Raw genomic sequence first — 15807 nt, forward strand, 5'->3', positions numbered from 1 at the left:
TTAATAATTTTCATGCATATAGATATGTAGTGAATCTAAGCATAATCTAATACTAGATAAATATTAATATATAAATATGTTGTGTAATATTTGTATTAAATATGTTTTACTATATATAAATATTTAAATTTAAAACTTTGATCAATAATAGATCCAAGACTCGATAATTAAAGTAATTTCATCAATCAATACTTATACACTTATAATACACACACAAAAAACTCTCTCATAATTTATCACTGTTTATCACTCTACGTGACTTAAATTATTAGTAAAGTAAAGATAAATTTTGTTATATTGCAGATTCATTTACATAATAATCATATCATATCATCCTTACTTACAAAATTATTTTTTCCTTTAATAAAAATCATAAAAAAATAACAAATTATTGTCTTACTCTTTTGTACAAGAAAACTTTAACTTAAGCAAAATATTGTTGTTTAAGTAAGAAAAATCCACAATAATAAGTCTTTATATCTATGTTTTATTTTATCTTATGTGAGTTATATTTAAGTGAAAAAAAAACAGAGTATATTAAAAAATATAAAACTTTCTATAATCTATAAAATAAATCTAAAATAGTTCACAACATTTTCAATAAAAGAACATACATAATTGTATATTTATTTTTACATATATAACATTCACAACTGCTTTTATGACTCAAAATAATACCTTCAAATTCCAAATAGTTATTAAAAAAAAAGAGCAAACTAATCTATTTAAGTTTTATCAACTTATCAACTTCATCAAATTTTACTTATAATATCCATATCAAATTAATAACCATATCTAAATGATCTACTTCCAAAATTTATATCCCTAAACTAAAAAACAACATATATTATCATTTAAAGTCAAATTTGTTTAATCAAATACCAATTCAACTCTATAACAATATACTTTAACTTCTACCAAAATTCTAACTCAACTAAAATAAATAAATAAATAAATTGACACTCTTACTTAGAAGTTTGCTTGAAATAGAAAAAAAAATACCAAACAACTAAAACTCTAAGAACCAAACACATGTATAAGTTTCAACTTTAAATAGAACAAAAATAAAATTTTAAAGGTATTGTAGCAGTTAGTAAAGATTTTCAATTAACAAAGGAATACATATATATATATAATCATATGCAAATTAAATTAAAAGATACATAATAAAAATAAACTTATTTTATTTTAAAATTCAATCCAATGAATATATTTTTTGTTTTGCTACCGTTTAAATAATACGATCTTATATGAAAGAGATGAAAGTTGGAATTAGAATCAAAGAAAAAAAAAGAATTAAAGAGAGAAAGGGAAAACATATAATTTGTTTTTTATAAAAATAAAAGGGAAAAGGAGAGAAAAAATAAGAAAAAAAATGAACGGATCTCTGAGTTGACGAGTCTTAGGGTGTGTTTGGATTAGAGGGTGTGAGGGAGTGGAAAGTTGAGAGTGAGTGAGAGTGGAAGTGTGAAGAAAGTTGATGTTGTTTGGATTGGGGTATGTTAGAATGAATATGTGAAGAAAGTTTATTGAGATGTGTGAGTGATGTGATAATTGTAAGAATATTATAAATTATTTTGAATAGTAAAGTTTGTAAGATTACAATTTTACCCTTGTATATAAATAAAATAAAATAATGATTAATCCTATTTCATATTTTAGTTAATTATAATTTAAAATTAAAGTATATTTTTATTATTTAACATTTTATTAATTAAAATTTATTTTTTATTTAAGTTAATTTATTTACATAATTTTAATATTATATGTGAATTTTTAAATTATGTTATGTTATATATAGAAATATATAAAAAAATTAATTAAGTATTTTAGATGATTAATATTATTTATTATTATATAAATTTATTTTTTATAAATAATTATATATATATATTTTATTATTAATATTTAATACAAATAGAATAAAATAAAAATAATAATAATTATTATTATTCTTTATTAAAATTATTTGATTTGCATTTATTATTATTATTATTTTATAAATTAATTTTAAATCTTATTATTATTTTAATATTTATATTATTAGTATTAATAATACTTTACATTATTATTATTATTATTTATTTGGGTATACACAGTTTATTTTAAAAAATTAAATGATTTTAATTAGCTTTTGTGGGTAAAAATGTAATTTAGAGATGTCTAGCTGACTTTCTCTTCTCCCCTTCAGCTTTCTCTTCATCAATGAGAAGTTCAAAAATTCATCCAACTTCCCTTCTCCCTCCTCCATCAGTGGAAGCAAACGTGAAAAACCTCCTCATTTCTGTCGTCGTGCACAGTACTCATGCGGAACCAAACACAACCTTAAAGTTCAAACATCACTTAAATGTTATCATTATTATTTTATTAAAGTAAACCAAATTAATCAAAATTTTAAAATAAATAATTAAAAAAATGGGAGACAAAAATAAACTAGAGATAATATAAAATAATCAAAGGTACAATCTAGCTAGAGAAAACAACATTAGAAACATAATACCATAACTTTACAATACTAAATAAAAATAAGTTTTATTGGTGGTTAACATTTGAATCACATAAAAATATAAACAAATACATTATGATACTAATAATACACCTTAATATTTATTATTAATAAAATAATTTAAGAAAATCAAAGTATTAGGTTAATTTTTTATGATTTTTTTAAAAACATATAAAAACTCATAGAATCATCAATAATCAAAGAACAATAAGCGGAATTAAACTCTAACCCACGTTATTATATATATGTATATATTTATTTATTTTTATTTTATTTGCTCTAGTTCAAGTTTTTTCCAGATTCTAACTTATATAAATTGTGATTTTGATCTCAATTTGATTTTTAAGTAAGGTTAAACTATTAATCTCCCAATCAAAATTTAAAAGAGAATTGAAAAAATGATAATTCGTTGCACATATATTTAAAATAGATAATCAGAATTAATAAAAGAATGAAGATATATTTAAAATGTTTATGACTCCGACTCACTCTATGAAACTCTTAACATATATGTTTTGACATATTAAATATGGAATAATTGAATCTTTATACATGTTGTAATTGTTAATTTGATGTGGCAGCTAAAAGTATTAGTAATTTAATTATATTAGAATTGGGGTAAGTGTGAGAAAAGGAAGTTTGAATTTAAAAGGAGGGTAGACTCCAAATCCATCAACATTCACGCCACAACACAAACCAATCACTTCTCACCAAAATTCAACAACTTGCTTCATTAATTAATCCCTAAGACTACATTTATAAAATTGAAACACTTCTTTTTAAATAGCGTGTCTCTTATATTGGATATCGACATTCGTAGGACATTTATAAAACACGTATATGTGAAGTGTCTAATTTAAAAAATATTTGTTGAATTTCTGACAATTCTAGTACGATTCTAACATAATTTTAAAAATAAAAAATACATTAATTTTTTAAAAATTCAAATTTATTGTATAAATTTTTATTATGATTATAAAAATAAGAAACAAATCTTTTTGAACTAGTCATGAAAAACACTTTTTTACTAAAAAAAAAAATCTGAAACATACATTTTAGATATTATATGTATCTTCGTGTCTAAAAATAATTCCATTTCGAACAAAATATAAACAACAACATATCATTTATTGAAATCATCTCACCTTTTTAATGTATGCTGTATTGTTTTTTAATATATTTGTTAAAAAATAATTCAATTCTTATTCAAAATGATATATTATCATATTTATTATCATAATTAGAATTTTAAACCACTATCTTAACAGAAACCATTAGCGCACTCTGAGAACGTTGGTTGAAAATGGTACGTTGAATCACAAACATATATTAAATCATAAATAATATTTTGATAATAATTATGATTATTCTAAAAATTTCAATATTTAATAGATTAGTTGGTTGAAACCCAATGACCATTATTAAACTCTTACTATAATAATAAATAATAAATAATAATAATAATAATAAATAATAATAATAAAAAAAGGGAAAATTTCAATGCAGAACTCCTTCTATATAATCGCCACCAAAACAAATGTCTTATTCTCTCTCTTTCTCTTCGTCTTCTCTCAAACACTGTTTCAAAGTCCAAACACATTCTCTCTCTTTCCATGGCATTCAACAATGGCGTCCCTGCCACCGGCTCCGGCCTCATCGCCAGTTTCGGCGAGATGCTCATCGACTTCGTTCCCACCGTCTCCGGCGTCTCCCTGGCGGAGGCTCCGGGCTTCCTGAAGGCCCCCGGCGGCGCCCCCGCTAATGTCGCCATCGCCGTCGCGAGACTCGGCGGCAAGGCCGCCTTCGTTGGAAAACTCGGCGACGACGAGTTCGGCCACATGCTCGCCGGAATCCTGAAGGAGAACGGAGTCCGCGCCGATGGAATCACCTTCGATCAGGGCGCCCGCACCGCGCTGGCGTTCGTGACCCTACGCGCCGACGGAGAGCGTGAGTTCATGTTCTACCGAAACCCCAGCGCCGACATGCTCCTCAAACCCGAAGAACTCAACCTTGAACTCATCAGATCTGTATGCAACTTTTCCCTCTCTCTCTCTGTTTACTTTCTGGCAATTTTTTTCTTCGCCTTTTCCCGTAAAACCAAGTCTTTTGTTTTATGCGTCTGTTCATGATTGAGATGCGTGACCTGTGGAGAGAGACCGTGATGTCACGCGCATGGGAGTACACGTGGGCGTGAGTTTTGAGATGTTGCCACGTCAGGTTTGTGTGCAGTGGGGTCCATCACTAGATCTAGGATTCACGAGTAGGAGTCACCATCCTTTCGTTACGTTAAAGTTTTCGAAAATCGATCATTTTCTTTAATAGGAAATATCGCCGAACAACACCCATAATGGTGGTGGTGGTGGGTGGAGGTTGGTGGATTATGGCGGCACGTGAGTCACGTGCTAGATCCATTTGGAGATGGATCTGTTTCCTTTCGATCCAACAAAACAAATAAGTACTCTTGCGCAACTCAATTTTTTTTTTCTTTTTCAATTTTCTCAAATTTTTTTTTGTATGATTTTTCTTTGCCGTTCGTGGTTGTGCACGCACTAGGATGAGTGTGGGATTTGTGTTGTTATCTGTTTGACTATTGCTAAGATCATTTTTTGTTGTGTTTCTTTAGTCTTCGTGCTGTCATGACCCATGCTGTGTTGGCTTTGACCAACATCTCCACGCGATTCAAGCCTTTATTTATTCTCTTTTCTTTTTCTGATTGTTTTCTTTGATTTAAGTAATTAATAGTATGGATTTTACTGTTTAAGGAAAATGTTTAGGACAATGAATTTGGTGTTTGATTGAATCCCGAAATGTAAGCAATGATCGGTGGAACTGTTAAAAGTGTATACATATTTAATTTCTGATTTCTATCATTATGAAAAAAGCAAAGTTTTTGAGATTGCATATGATTTTCTTGTTTATATAATGTAGACGGCAACATTCTTTATGAAAATATAAAATGATGTCAGTATAATATTTTTGAAATAATCCAAAGGGTAAAACAACGGTGATTTAATTATAATATATATATTCATTAGCTTCTGAATGAGGGCTGTGACTGTGGGTCCATAGTTTACAATCTATGACAGCGAGTAAGGATTATAATTACAAAAAAACAAATAAAAAAAGTGTATGATTCAGTGCCTGCATCATGCGTGGTAGATTGAAATCAATTATGTAGTGATGTAGGTTATTGATAATTGTAAAAGTGATTTAGCATATAGCAGAGTGAGATAGGTGGGTGTCTAACTGAAACTTGACATGGCAGGCTAAAGTTTTCCATTACGGATCAATTAGTTTGATCGTGGAGCCATGCAGATCAGCACACTTGAAGGCAATGGAAGTTGCCAGAGAAGCTGGCTGCCTGCTCTCCTATGACCCCAACCTCCGTCTCCCCTTGTGGCCCTCGGCCGATGAAGCTCGTAAGCAAATACTCAGCATATGGGAGAAGGCTGATTTGATCAAGGTCAGTGATGTGGAGCTTGAGTTCCTCACAGGAAGTGACAAGATTGATGATGCTTCTGCTTTGTCATTGTGGCACCCCAATTTGAAGTTGCTCCTTGTCACTCTTGGAGAACAGGGTTCCAGATACTACACCAAGGTAAAAAATAACTTCACTTGAATTACCTGTTCCTTTTGTGTCTTTTACCTTTGTGTTGAATCTTGGATGCTTTAATGCTGTCACAGTATGGTAGATCCGTAGATGTTTGTTGGGTTTGCTGTGATGTGTCATGGTCATTCTGAATGCTTTGCAAGTAAGATAGGGTTGTAAACAAGTTGCTTTCAGGCTGGGCCGGGGCCACCACGTGTTTTTCTGCTTCTCATCATTCTTTCCCTCCTTTTTATCAAAATATATCAACCTCTCTGTGCTTGCTTTATTCTCACTTGTTACGTCATTAAGGGTAGCTCTGCAATTTCCAGCCCACTTTTGGGAATGATTAAAATTTGAATATCCTGCAATAGAGAGCACATCAAAAGGGCTTGTTATTTGTCATGAGCCATTTCTCACCTACAAACTAAGATTGAACTGTGTGCGTTCAGTTTTTTCATTGTTTTTACCTTAAAACTGAAGAATTTGTTCAGGCAGGTATCTAATGTCTGCAGTAAGCGGGTCTCAATTTACAATAATTGTGCTGTCTCTTGAATGTCTTCTGTTGTGAAACACTAATGAGTTGTTAATTTTTGCGTAAACCAGAGTTTCAAAGGATCAGTAGATGCTTTTCATGTGAACACAGTTGATACAACTGGTGCCGGTGATTCCTTTGTTGGTGCTCTGTTGTCCAAGATTGTCGATGATCAGTCCATCCTTGAAGTGAGCGCTTAGCAACCACATCCCTTAAATAACTTACTTGATACTAATTTAAAGTGATAGATGTAATTGATCAATTTCTCACTTACTGATTGCAGGATGAACCAAGGTTAAGAGACGTACTAAAGTTTGCTAACGCATGTGGAGCAATTACAACTACCCAAAAGGGAGCAATTCCCGCCCTTCCCAAAGAGGAGGATGCACTCAAAATCATCGAAGGGGCATAGAATCTTTGGACAAAATACTCAATCATTTCGTTTTCTCCCCCCAATGTTTCTGTCGGATTTGCTTGCTATCAATTTACGAGGAAATGCCTCTTGATTTTCTTTAGTACTTTTTGTTTTTCCTCTTATGCACTGACGGCGAGATCATGGGTTTTCAGGTTTTGCCAAATAACGTTTTCTATCAAGTTTTGAGAATTAGCAATGAAATCAAATATTGAATCATAAGCTTGGCCCACAGTTGCAACTTAAACCGCCATTTACTTTAATCGCTTGCCTTGTTCAGTTCGAGTTTGCTATATTGTTCACGTCTTTACGCAGTTCAAAAGCATTAGTAACCCAGACAATAATCATCCACGGATGCATTCATCTTTTAAAAGGAATTTAAACCTGCCAATTCGTTTTACCATTACACCTAGGATTTGTTTGGTACATGACTTATTCTTTTAATTTTCCAGGAATTTAAAGTCCACGACGGGAAAGTGTTACAACTTTTTGGATATAAAGTAGTGTTATAGTGCGCCAAGTATAGTCGTGACAAATAATCATCACTCCATGTGCGTGAGGAGATCAATTTATTTCTTAGAGTGGACTTTGGTAAATGAAGTAAATGAATGCTTCCTGTACGATTTACAAAACATGCTCATTTGGTTCGAAACTCCTTGTAAATATGCCCGAATTATATAATCCATGTGGGAATGATCTATTCTCCAAGGAAGATATTTTCTGATGTTTCCTTTTGTTTGATTACTTAAATAAGTTCTATTAAGTACACCTCGCCCTGTACCTGGTGGGTTTCAACTCTATTCTGGCAGGTAGAGAAGACATCTATAAGACGATAGCTTGAGGATGACATTCACTAACCTCCATCTTTAACGACTTCCAAGCATTTGCACATCTTTCCCACTTAGCCTGTATGTGAGCCAGAAAAGCTTCTGCCCATTGTTCATTACTCCCTCTCATGCTTAGATCATAAGGCACTGAAAAACTGTTTCAAAGTGCTTAAAATGTTAGGATATCTCCCGATTGACTTAATATAACATTCGTATGACTCGAAATTCCATTCATTAACAGAAGACAACAGTGCGACCATGAAGGTGATCAAGACTTGTCCAACATAAAACAAAATATTATATTTGCGAGGGAGCTATGACCAGAACGTGAAGTTGAGAGGTGATTTAAGAGTGGAAAGTAATAATGTGTGCATGTTGTATAACACTATCACATTCTTCAGTGACAAGCTCTTTAGGGGGTTGGGAGATGCAAGACAATTATCAGCCCAAGGTATCAACCTAATTCCTGTATATTAGTTCTCAAATCTCAGGCCAGTAGCCATGGTGTAAAGTACAATATGCATCGCCACCTTTTTATTGTTAAAATCATTTGGCAAAAATTCGATTTTTCTCTATCTCAGCCGCATACATGAAATAAAAAACTCATCTTAAAAAAATCACGGGAATTGCAATACTCGGTACAATGGTCACTTTTTCCACCTTTTGCTTCCAAGCTAAAGCATCTTTTGTGTATACCAAAGTTTACAAAAATTTAAAGTAGAAAAGAGCCATCCAACACAAATGCCCTAGATCATTGTTATTTTTTTTGGTAAAGTCAGGTCTCCTCCCCACACCTTTTGAATGTGGGACAAATTCCAGCTTGGGTCTTAGCTTGGCCCAGGTCACAATATGCTTTCAGTGGGTTTCAAATCTATACAATACAACTAAATCTACCCATATGGAGTTCAGTTTGTCACTAAAGCAATACCTCTAGATCGATTGCCAAAGCTTCTAATTTACTAAATGATATTCACAAATCCAAATGCAGTAATTACCTTAACAGCTCTTCAGCTTGGGTCCCTTTCTTGAGAGCACTATTCCTGCAACATCTCAAAACGAAGTATTTTAATAGTTAATCCAACATATTTGGTAAGTAAATGATAACAGACGAGCAAATATCACATTAAATCTTGGTCTTATTTAATCTTTATCATACTCTCAATTTTATGGATAAAAATACCAAAACAAAGATATACTGGAGAATTTAACAGTTTCTACATCAAGTATGTAATGGAAGTTTCATAATCTAAGGCATGAACAAATGCCTAGGAAAACAAACCTGCAGACAAACACTTGAAAAATATGAAGATACTTATTCGAAAGATTATAAATGGCATCTGCAATATGCTCCTTGCCAAACAGATAGACCACTGGATATCCTAGAAGCCATCTGAAGCAAGTAAATACAATAAAATGAGATACTCCCATCACATATATGGAATAAGATGAAAATAGCTATGCCATTCTATCAACCACTGTTGAGACAGCATAAGTTCATACTGGTTTCTCAAATAGACCGAATTTGGTGAAAATGCAAATTGCCTTCATACAAACTAATTTTAGTGAGTGTATTACCGTGACATACTACTCTAGTTTCCAGTTATCCATAACAGGTGACAATATTAACTTTCTAGTTTCATTGGCATTCAGGGTAAATATACCAGTGTAGACTGTAGACAGACACCAATTTTATTTGAATTTGAATCATCCCACTCCTTGAATTGAAAGAATCAGGTAGGACATAGTAAAAAAAAAACTGATAATTGAAATTTGTTAAGTGTTGGAAGTGGAAGGGCTAAGAATCTGACACAATGAACTACCCATTCAGCAGAAAAAGAAGAAGTATAAGCTATAACATATTACAACATGCAAGCTGCATAACATTCCAGGCTAATAATGCCACAAACTGTACAATGTACATGGAACACTATTTATAAGACAGAGCATATACATGGATAGTCAGTAGAGTTGTGCGGAACAAGAATTTAATTTTAAGAGAGTCTTCCGAGAAGAATGGGAACAAGGCTAATCAATCCTTTCTCCACCACAATTTTGCAATCATACCACACTGATAGCAATAAAGAAAATAGCAAAACAAAATGCGAAACCAGAAAATTGGCAGAGACCGGTTAGCATAATCCTTATAATCAGAGTCAGTCGAATCTACGTGCCATATGGGCGAAAAATATATTGAAATGAATGAGAGGTGAAAATGTACATGTACATATATTGGTTGAAAGGGAATTAGAATTACCCATTCAAGGTGGGGACAGTGATGTCAGTGTTGTCCATGCAGTCACTGAGATCAATGCAGTCAGCAGTAGAACGAGAGGGTAAGCTCTGACTCTGACAAGTGGCGTTGGTTTCATCGGTACATTTGACCTCTTGCGACGGCGAGGGGTCAGTGGTTCTCTCAGGAGAGAATATCGTCAAAAACAACCTCTGAATCGATACCAGCTGCATTGCTAACTGGCTTTCCTCAATTTTTGTCACCATCTGAAGACACGCAAAAATGATTGACGAAACTGAAAGCATGAGAAACGGTAGAGATCGGCGGAAGTAGGAAGACCTTAGGGTTTTCGGATTGAAGGTCGACAAAGAGCAACGGTTGGCGAGAGTTGAAGGTTGAATTGAGAAAGTGCGTTAGTTCGGTTAGGTGTATTAAGTATATCATGTCTTGAATAACCATCAATCGAATATGCTCGAAAATCAGAGATTCCTGGAGTTAGAACTGAAGATGAGATAACGAACAACAGATAAGAGAACGAGAATAGAATATAAGAGAAGAGGATTCACCGTTTGTGCGAGTTGGAGGAGGGAAGAGAGGTGGTGTTGGAGCTGAGGCATGATTCCGCCGTAGTCTACCATTACAACCGGTCGCATTCTTGTGATCAGAGCAAGCATATCTGCAGCAACGCCATGAAAGGAATCAGAATCAACGATGAAAGAAAGAAGGAGATTGAAAAGAGAGAAGTGAGAAGAAAACCTAATTGCAAGCGACGCTTGGAAGAAGGTTTGAGGCGCCAATTGATATTGGTTAAACACGAATCCAACACCTTCATCCCTTCGTCCAATTCTGAAGCTTCCATTCGATTGTTGTTATCAATTCAATATCCTTTTTCCTGATACGCTTCTGATGTATATCACTTCAGTTCAGTTCAGTTGGCTGCAGTGCTTTGCACAGCACCCACTGCTTCCTGCAGTTGCTGTATCAATGTTAGATTTTGGGCCAGCCCAGCCATGATACCCATTAGCCCATATCAGGCCCATGATGCTCCCATCCTCACTCATCCTGGTTAATGTAAATTCTCCCTTCCCCTTGTAACTTTTTTATCTCTTCCAACTTATGAAATTCAGACACTCCTTTTAAATGGCGTGTCCGTATTGAACACACATATTGGAGACGATACTTATATGACACTCGTAGGACACTTATCGATTAAGTGTCCTATTCAAAAAATATTTGTTGGATTTTTGACAATTATAACGCGGGTCCAACACAATTTTTAAAAACTCAAATTTATTGTATAAATTTTTATTATGATTATAAAAATAAGAAACAAATCATTTTGAATCAGCCATAAAAAAACATCTTTTTACTAAAAAAAACTGAAACATACTTAGTGCACATAAATCTTTATTGTCAATTTATATAATTCATAATTATATAATATATAAATCTGTGTCCCTGTGTCTGTGCTACATAGCTTGCACCTCCATATTAAATGTGAAAAGTCGGTTTTATTTTTCTTTAAACTTAAATAATTCTAAATGAAGTATAATATCAGTTGCTTTCCTGCACTATCATATATTTTTTTTCAACTGCAACACTTTCATTTTTCTCTAGCTGTAGAGTTTGATTGATAGAGCAGTTCCACCATGAGGAACTTGTGTGAGAGAGTTGGTCAAAAGATTCGTTATATTCGACGTTCGAGTGCGTAGATAATATTTTTTTAGTTTTGTATTCATTTTTGCATCTCGTTGGGTTTGTTTTTCTAGTGAACGACACAGTCACCACTAGTAAAAACATCATAAAATTTATCTTAACCACCAACATTCATCACCAGCCACCACAAGTAACCATCAACGAAGGTATTGTAGGAACTGAAAAAAAGTATGGAGGTCCAGGATAAATGTAAGAAGATTGAGGGAGAATTTGCAATCTTAACCATCCTAGGATGCTGTTGAAAATTGTTTGTTTTCTTAATTGTATTTTACATTTATTAATTTTATGAAAATTATTCTTTACTGTTTTTAATTTTTGTAGTTAATAGATAATAAATTTTATATGAATTAATAAGATGAATATATAAGAATGAAGAAGGAAGAGTAACCAAAATTGAAACTGAGTTCCCAAATAAAAGTAGACGTATTAATTAATACCAATCAGACCTATCCTGAACGCTAAGATGTGGGATTTTGATTCTAACTTGAGTTTGAATGAGTAATCCATTTTTACTATCTTTGCTAATTACCTATTCAATCCCATTCAACAAAAAATTAGTATTTACTAATTACCTATACACTAGATTAACTAGTAATAATAAATAAAATAAAATAACATTGTTTCTTGCATACAAACAAAACGAACTCAAATTGGTGGGATCAATTGGGAAGATGTGGCCGTGGGAGAATCATGCAAGAAGCATACACAATGACTAAGGACAAAATTCTATGTTATCCAGCAACAGAACACGTAAAGTACAGTACTTATCAACTCCACGTAAGTTGCAAAAATTATTGTCCTTAGTGAAGTATGAATAATTGAATATACAGCATATGAACATGTCTGGTTGGAATAGTTTATTCTGAGAAAATAATAATCTTTCTCGACAGTTTACTAAAAGAGCTTTTACAAAAGAAAAAAACAATTATTTCCCCATAATTAGTCTTTCCAATCATGCATGTAACATCTTATATGGAATCCTGTGCTTAGCCAAGATCAGGCACAGTGAAGTACTCATCATCATCATCATTATTTTGGACTTCAATCCTAGGCTTTTTCTGTGACATGTAGGACTTGGAGGTTCTGTATGAGGCAACACTGCTGCTATTATGAGTCACTGGAAGCTGAGGTACTTCAGCTGCAGCCAAGGCTTCCTGAATAAATTGTTCACCAAAAATACCTGCATCTGTAAGCCATTCCAGCTCTCCAAATTGTAGAGATTCCTTCTGAGCACAGTAACAAAACCAGAGTTACAAATATTATAAGGGAAGATAAAAAAAACTGAAATCAAGTTTAATACAAAGTTTTGTATAAATATATGGTTATTTTTCATACAAATTTGAATGCTTGATTATGTGGGCATGTGTCAAAATAAGTAAGAAAACAATTTTGTGCAGCATTAATTCAAGACAAACTCTTCAATGTAATTCTTGCCCTTATCAATCTCTTGATCAGAAAAGAATCAATGAAAACCAAACTGTGTTGATCACTCTTCATAACAAAAAAGATGAGTAAGTGTCTTATCTGATACTTGCATCGAAATTTTCACATCTTCCAGCCACATCAAACCAGATTATAATGTTCACATGTGCCATGATGATTGGCTACAACCCTTTTATTATTCTATATGGCAGTTCAAAGATGTCCAAATGCTACTAATTTATTTCAACTATAACACTCTAATTACTTAGTTGAGTTAGTTCATTATATACACATGCAACTAAATTGTTATGAAATAAAGTTGCTTCTTACTTTCTCAGGTGATTCATAGCCTGTTAATTCCAAAAAGTCATCAACAGGCCAAGAGGGTGTGAAGCTAGGCACTTGCTGAGAAGGAACTTTCGTGGAAACTTGTTGTGCATTCCTATTGGGAGGCTCCAAGTGACTATTTTCATTGTCTTTGGTGCATATCGAACTTGAAGCCACTCGGATACCAGTAGCTAGGAAGCGCTGGTGGTTTGCAGAAAGGCTTCCAGGTGAATGAATTGGTTCATCACAGTCCTGACAGAAGAGTGCTCTGTCTTCAACACAAAATATGAATGCTGGCTTGTCCTGTTGGTGGAGATTAAAAGAAGAAGACAAAAATGAGCAACAAAACAACCATAAAAAGTTTTTACAATTACAACATCCATCAGATCCATCAGACAACTGTATTCCCATTTCAGCAAAGGTATTAAGTCTTACACTATACTTTGAAATAACCAAAACCAGGTCCCATCAGTTAACCTAGCTCAAGATCCCAGTGTCTATTGGAAAAATCAGAACTAATTCTTCCTCTCTGGTATAATCCTACTTTCATAGTGAATGACATTTTCTGGACTAGTTTCCATGAGTTTTACTTCTCAAATTAAGAAACTTGTTAAAAAAATTCTGTGTCATTATTCTACTTTGTTCTATTTTCTATTATCTGTTTATTGTTTCTGCAAGTGTCCAATTTGTATCTAAACCAAAGAGAGAGAATTACTTCTGATTTTTCTTTGGTCAACAAGTGTCTACATAATACATCTAATAAGAACAACATAGAAAATAGCAAGTGACATTCTCAGCGCACACCACCAGAAAGTCTAATCAAATGTTAATATGTCTTTCAGAAATAAAATAATACTTGTCCAATGTTTAATAGGTTCGATTGGGCCTAGGTATAACATCATTATTAGCATGTCTATCGGTAACAACGAACAAGATCAACATAAAACTAGCTCATCAAATTATTGAGAGATGACTTTATGACATTATAAAACTAGAAGACACAGAAATTTAATGTTCTTACTTGGCAAATGTCACATCTGGGAAGCTTGTTTGATAGACATTGAAGAAGAAGCCTTTGGTGCTTGCTTGCAAGCTTGTTTGCAGCATGAACTTCAACATCACATTTGGCACACAGAGCTGCCTCATCTGCGCAACAAATCACTGTTGCTGGAGCTCTCTCACACACATCACACTGAATTTTCATGTTAGTTCTTTTTTCTTCTTGAGCAACAATGAAACTGGTCCTTCTTTATCAGAAAAAAATATACCAAAAAATTGTCACAAAAAGAAATACTCAGAACCCTTTAGCAGACAGGAGTTTGTAAGGCCAAAAAAAATGAGAACCATGGTGTAGAAAGATTAGGACAAGTTGTAGAGATGAGAACAAAAAAAGAACATAATTAACATTAGAAGTACTATTTAATGTGGTTGAGGACAGAAAAAGAAGTGTCTGGATGAGATTTGAGAGCATGTGAGGAAGATAAGGAGTTTGATGTTGCATTGCAGATCAGGTTCTGCAACAACAATAAAACCAACATGGATTAGTGGGGTCACCTTGTCAAAGGTTTTTGTGGCTGTGGATGCATCAACAAGTACAAACCATTTTTGAGTGGACACTGTATTTCCTAGATATTCATTCTATCATCTTATAATAAGACACCAAAAACAGCTGCATTGTACCTTTTGAAATCTGATGCAACTACTTATTTTGAATAATTGTGTATGTAGATTAGTCTTCTTCATTATCAGACAATTTACATTCAAATCAGTAGCTTAATTTTCCAATGTTAACAGATCCTAAATATCTGTAGCTTAATTTTTTTTGTTCATGCATTACAAATATAAATAACAATAGATAGGTTATTTTTTAAATAACTTTATTAAAATAATTCTATTATCTTGATAAATACATTATTTTTATTAACTATAAATATAAACATTAATTTAATAAATTAAAAATTAACCTTTCAGTACAAACTAAGAACATCAATCAATTTAAAATTAAATAAAATGACTAAAATATTTTAAGACGGTGTGATTAATTAAATGTTCAACCATCATGCATTGATATTTCAGTCAAAAAATTGACATATTCAATTAGATTGAATGAATCGTTATCAGAATCAGCCATGGCCACATATAACATTGTTTTTAGAAAACTTGTTATTTTAAAAAAAAGTATCTTATAATAATTTAAACTTTTAAAGAAGATAATAATTGAAAGGCTGCATACTTTGGTGAATTTA

The 15807-nt window shown here is 32.7% G+C and overlaps 3 protein-coding genes across 4 annotated transcripts; 1 reads left to right on the top strand and 2 right to left on the bottom strand.

Annotated features, from left to right (window-relative positions):
* The first annotated feature begins 3876 nt into the window (after positions 1-3876).
* On the top strand, positions 3877-7261 carry LOC137835797 (fructokinase-2-like). Its single transcript, XM_068644471.1, has 4 exons — positions 3877-4533; positions 5772-6104; positions 6699-6815; positions 6911-7261. The coding sequence occupies exons 1-4, from the start codon at positions 4120-4122 to the stop codon at positions 7037-7039; spliced, it is 993 nt and encodes a 330-aa protein (XP_068500572.1). The 5' UTR covers positions 3877-4119; the 3' UTR covers positions 7040-7261.
* Positions 7262-7562: 301 nt separating this feature from the next.
* Positions 7563-11105, bottom strand: LOC137835798 (uncharacterized). 2 transcript variants are annotated; one of them, XM_068644472.1, is made up of 7 exons: positions 10853-11105; positions 10663-10772; positions 10436-10585; positions 10121-10362; positions 9146-9256; positions 8862-8906; positions 7563-8021 (listed from the first exon to the last, which is right to left on the bottom strand). In XM_068644472.1, exons 1-7 carry the CDS (start codon positions 10953-10955, stop codon positions 7862-7864), a joined length of 921 nt encoding a protein of 306 aa, XP_068500573.1. In that variant the 5' UTR covers positions 10956-11105; the 3' UTR covers positions 7563-7861. The 2 variants fall into 2 exon arrangements, with proteins under 2 accessions (XP_068500573.1, XP_068500574.1); XM_068644473.1 differs by lacking the exon at positions 9146-9256.
* Positions 11106-12525: 1420 nt separating this feature from the next.
* Positions 12526-15106, bottom strand: LOC137835795 (B-box zinc finger protein 24-like). The gene is made up of 3 exons (XM_068644465.1): positions 14583-15106; positions 13565-13864; positions 12526-13038 (listed from the first exon to the last, which is right to left on the bottom strand). Exons 1-3 carry the CDS (start codon positions 14763-14765, stop codon positions 12799-12801), a joined length of 723 nt encoding a protein of 240 aa, XP_068500566.1. The 5' UTR covers positions 14766-15106; the 3' UTR covers positions 12526-12798.
* Positions 15107-15807: the final 701 nt, after the last annotated feature.

Source organism: Phaseolus vulgaris, chromosome 5, assembly GCF_000499845.2.
Source record: "Phaseolus vulgaris cultivar G19833 chromosome 5, P. vulgaris v2.0, whole genome shotgun sequence".
Lineage (NCBI taxonomy): Eukaryota > Viridiplantae > Streptophyta > Magnoliopsida > Fabales > Fabaceae > Phaseolus > Phaseolus vulgaris.

Bases quoted from the DNA above. Each gene is read 5' to 3' on its own strand.
- LOC137835795 (XM_068644465.1), bottom strand. From the start codon at position 14,765: ATGAAAATTCAGTGTGATGTGTGTGAGAGAGCTCCAGCAACAGTGATT. The intron at 13,865-14,582 runs GTAAGAACATTA...CTCCACCAACAG, and splicing joins CCAGATGTGACATTTGCCAA to GACAAGCCAGCATTCATATT. The intron at 13,039-13,564 runs GTAAGAAGCAAC...TACTGTGCTCAG, and splicing joins GCTATGAATCACCTGAGAAA to AAGGAATCTCTACAATTTGG.
- LOC137835797 (XM_068644471.1), top strand. From the start codon at position 4,120: ATGGCATTCAACAATGGCGTCCCTGCCACCGGCTCCGGCCTCATCGCC. The intron at 4,534-5,771 runs GTATGCAACTTT...TTGACATGGCAG, and splicing joins ACCTTGAACTCATCAGATCT to GCTAAAGTTTTCCATTACGG. The intron at 6,105-6,698 runs GTAAAAAATAAC...TGCGTAAACCAG, and splicing joins GTTCCAGATACTACACCAAG to AGTTTCAAAGGATCAGTAGA.
- LOC137835798 (XM_068644472.1), bottom strand. From the start codon at position 10,955: ATGGAAGCTTCAGAATTGGACGAAGGGATGAAGGTGTTGGATTCGTGT. The intron at 10,773-10,852 runs GTTTTCTTCTCA...GCGTTGCTGCAG, and splicing joins CAAGCGTCGCTTGCAATTAG to ATATGCTTGCTCTGATCACA. The intron at 8,022-8,861 runs GTAATTACTGCA...ACTTTGAAACAG, and splicing joins CAAGCTGAAGAGCTGTTAAG to TTTTTCAGTGCCTTATGATC.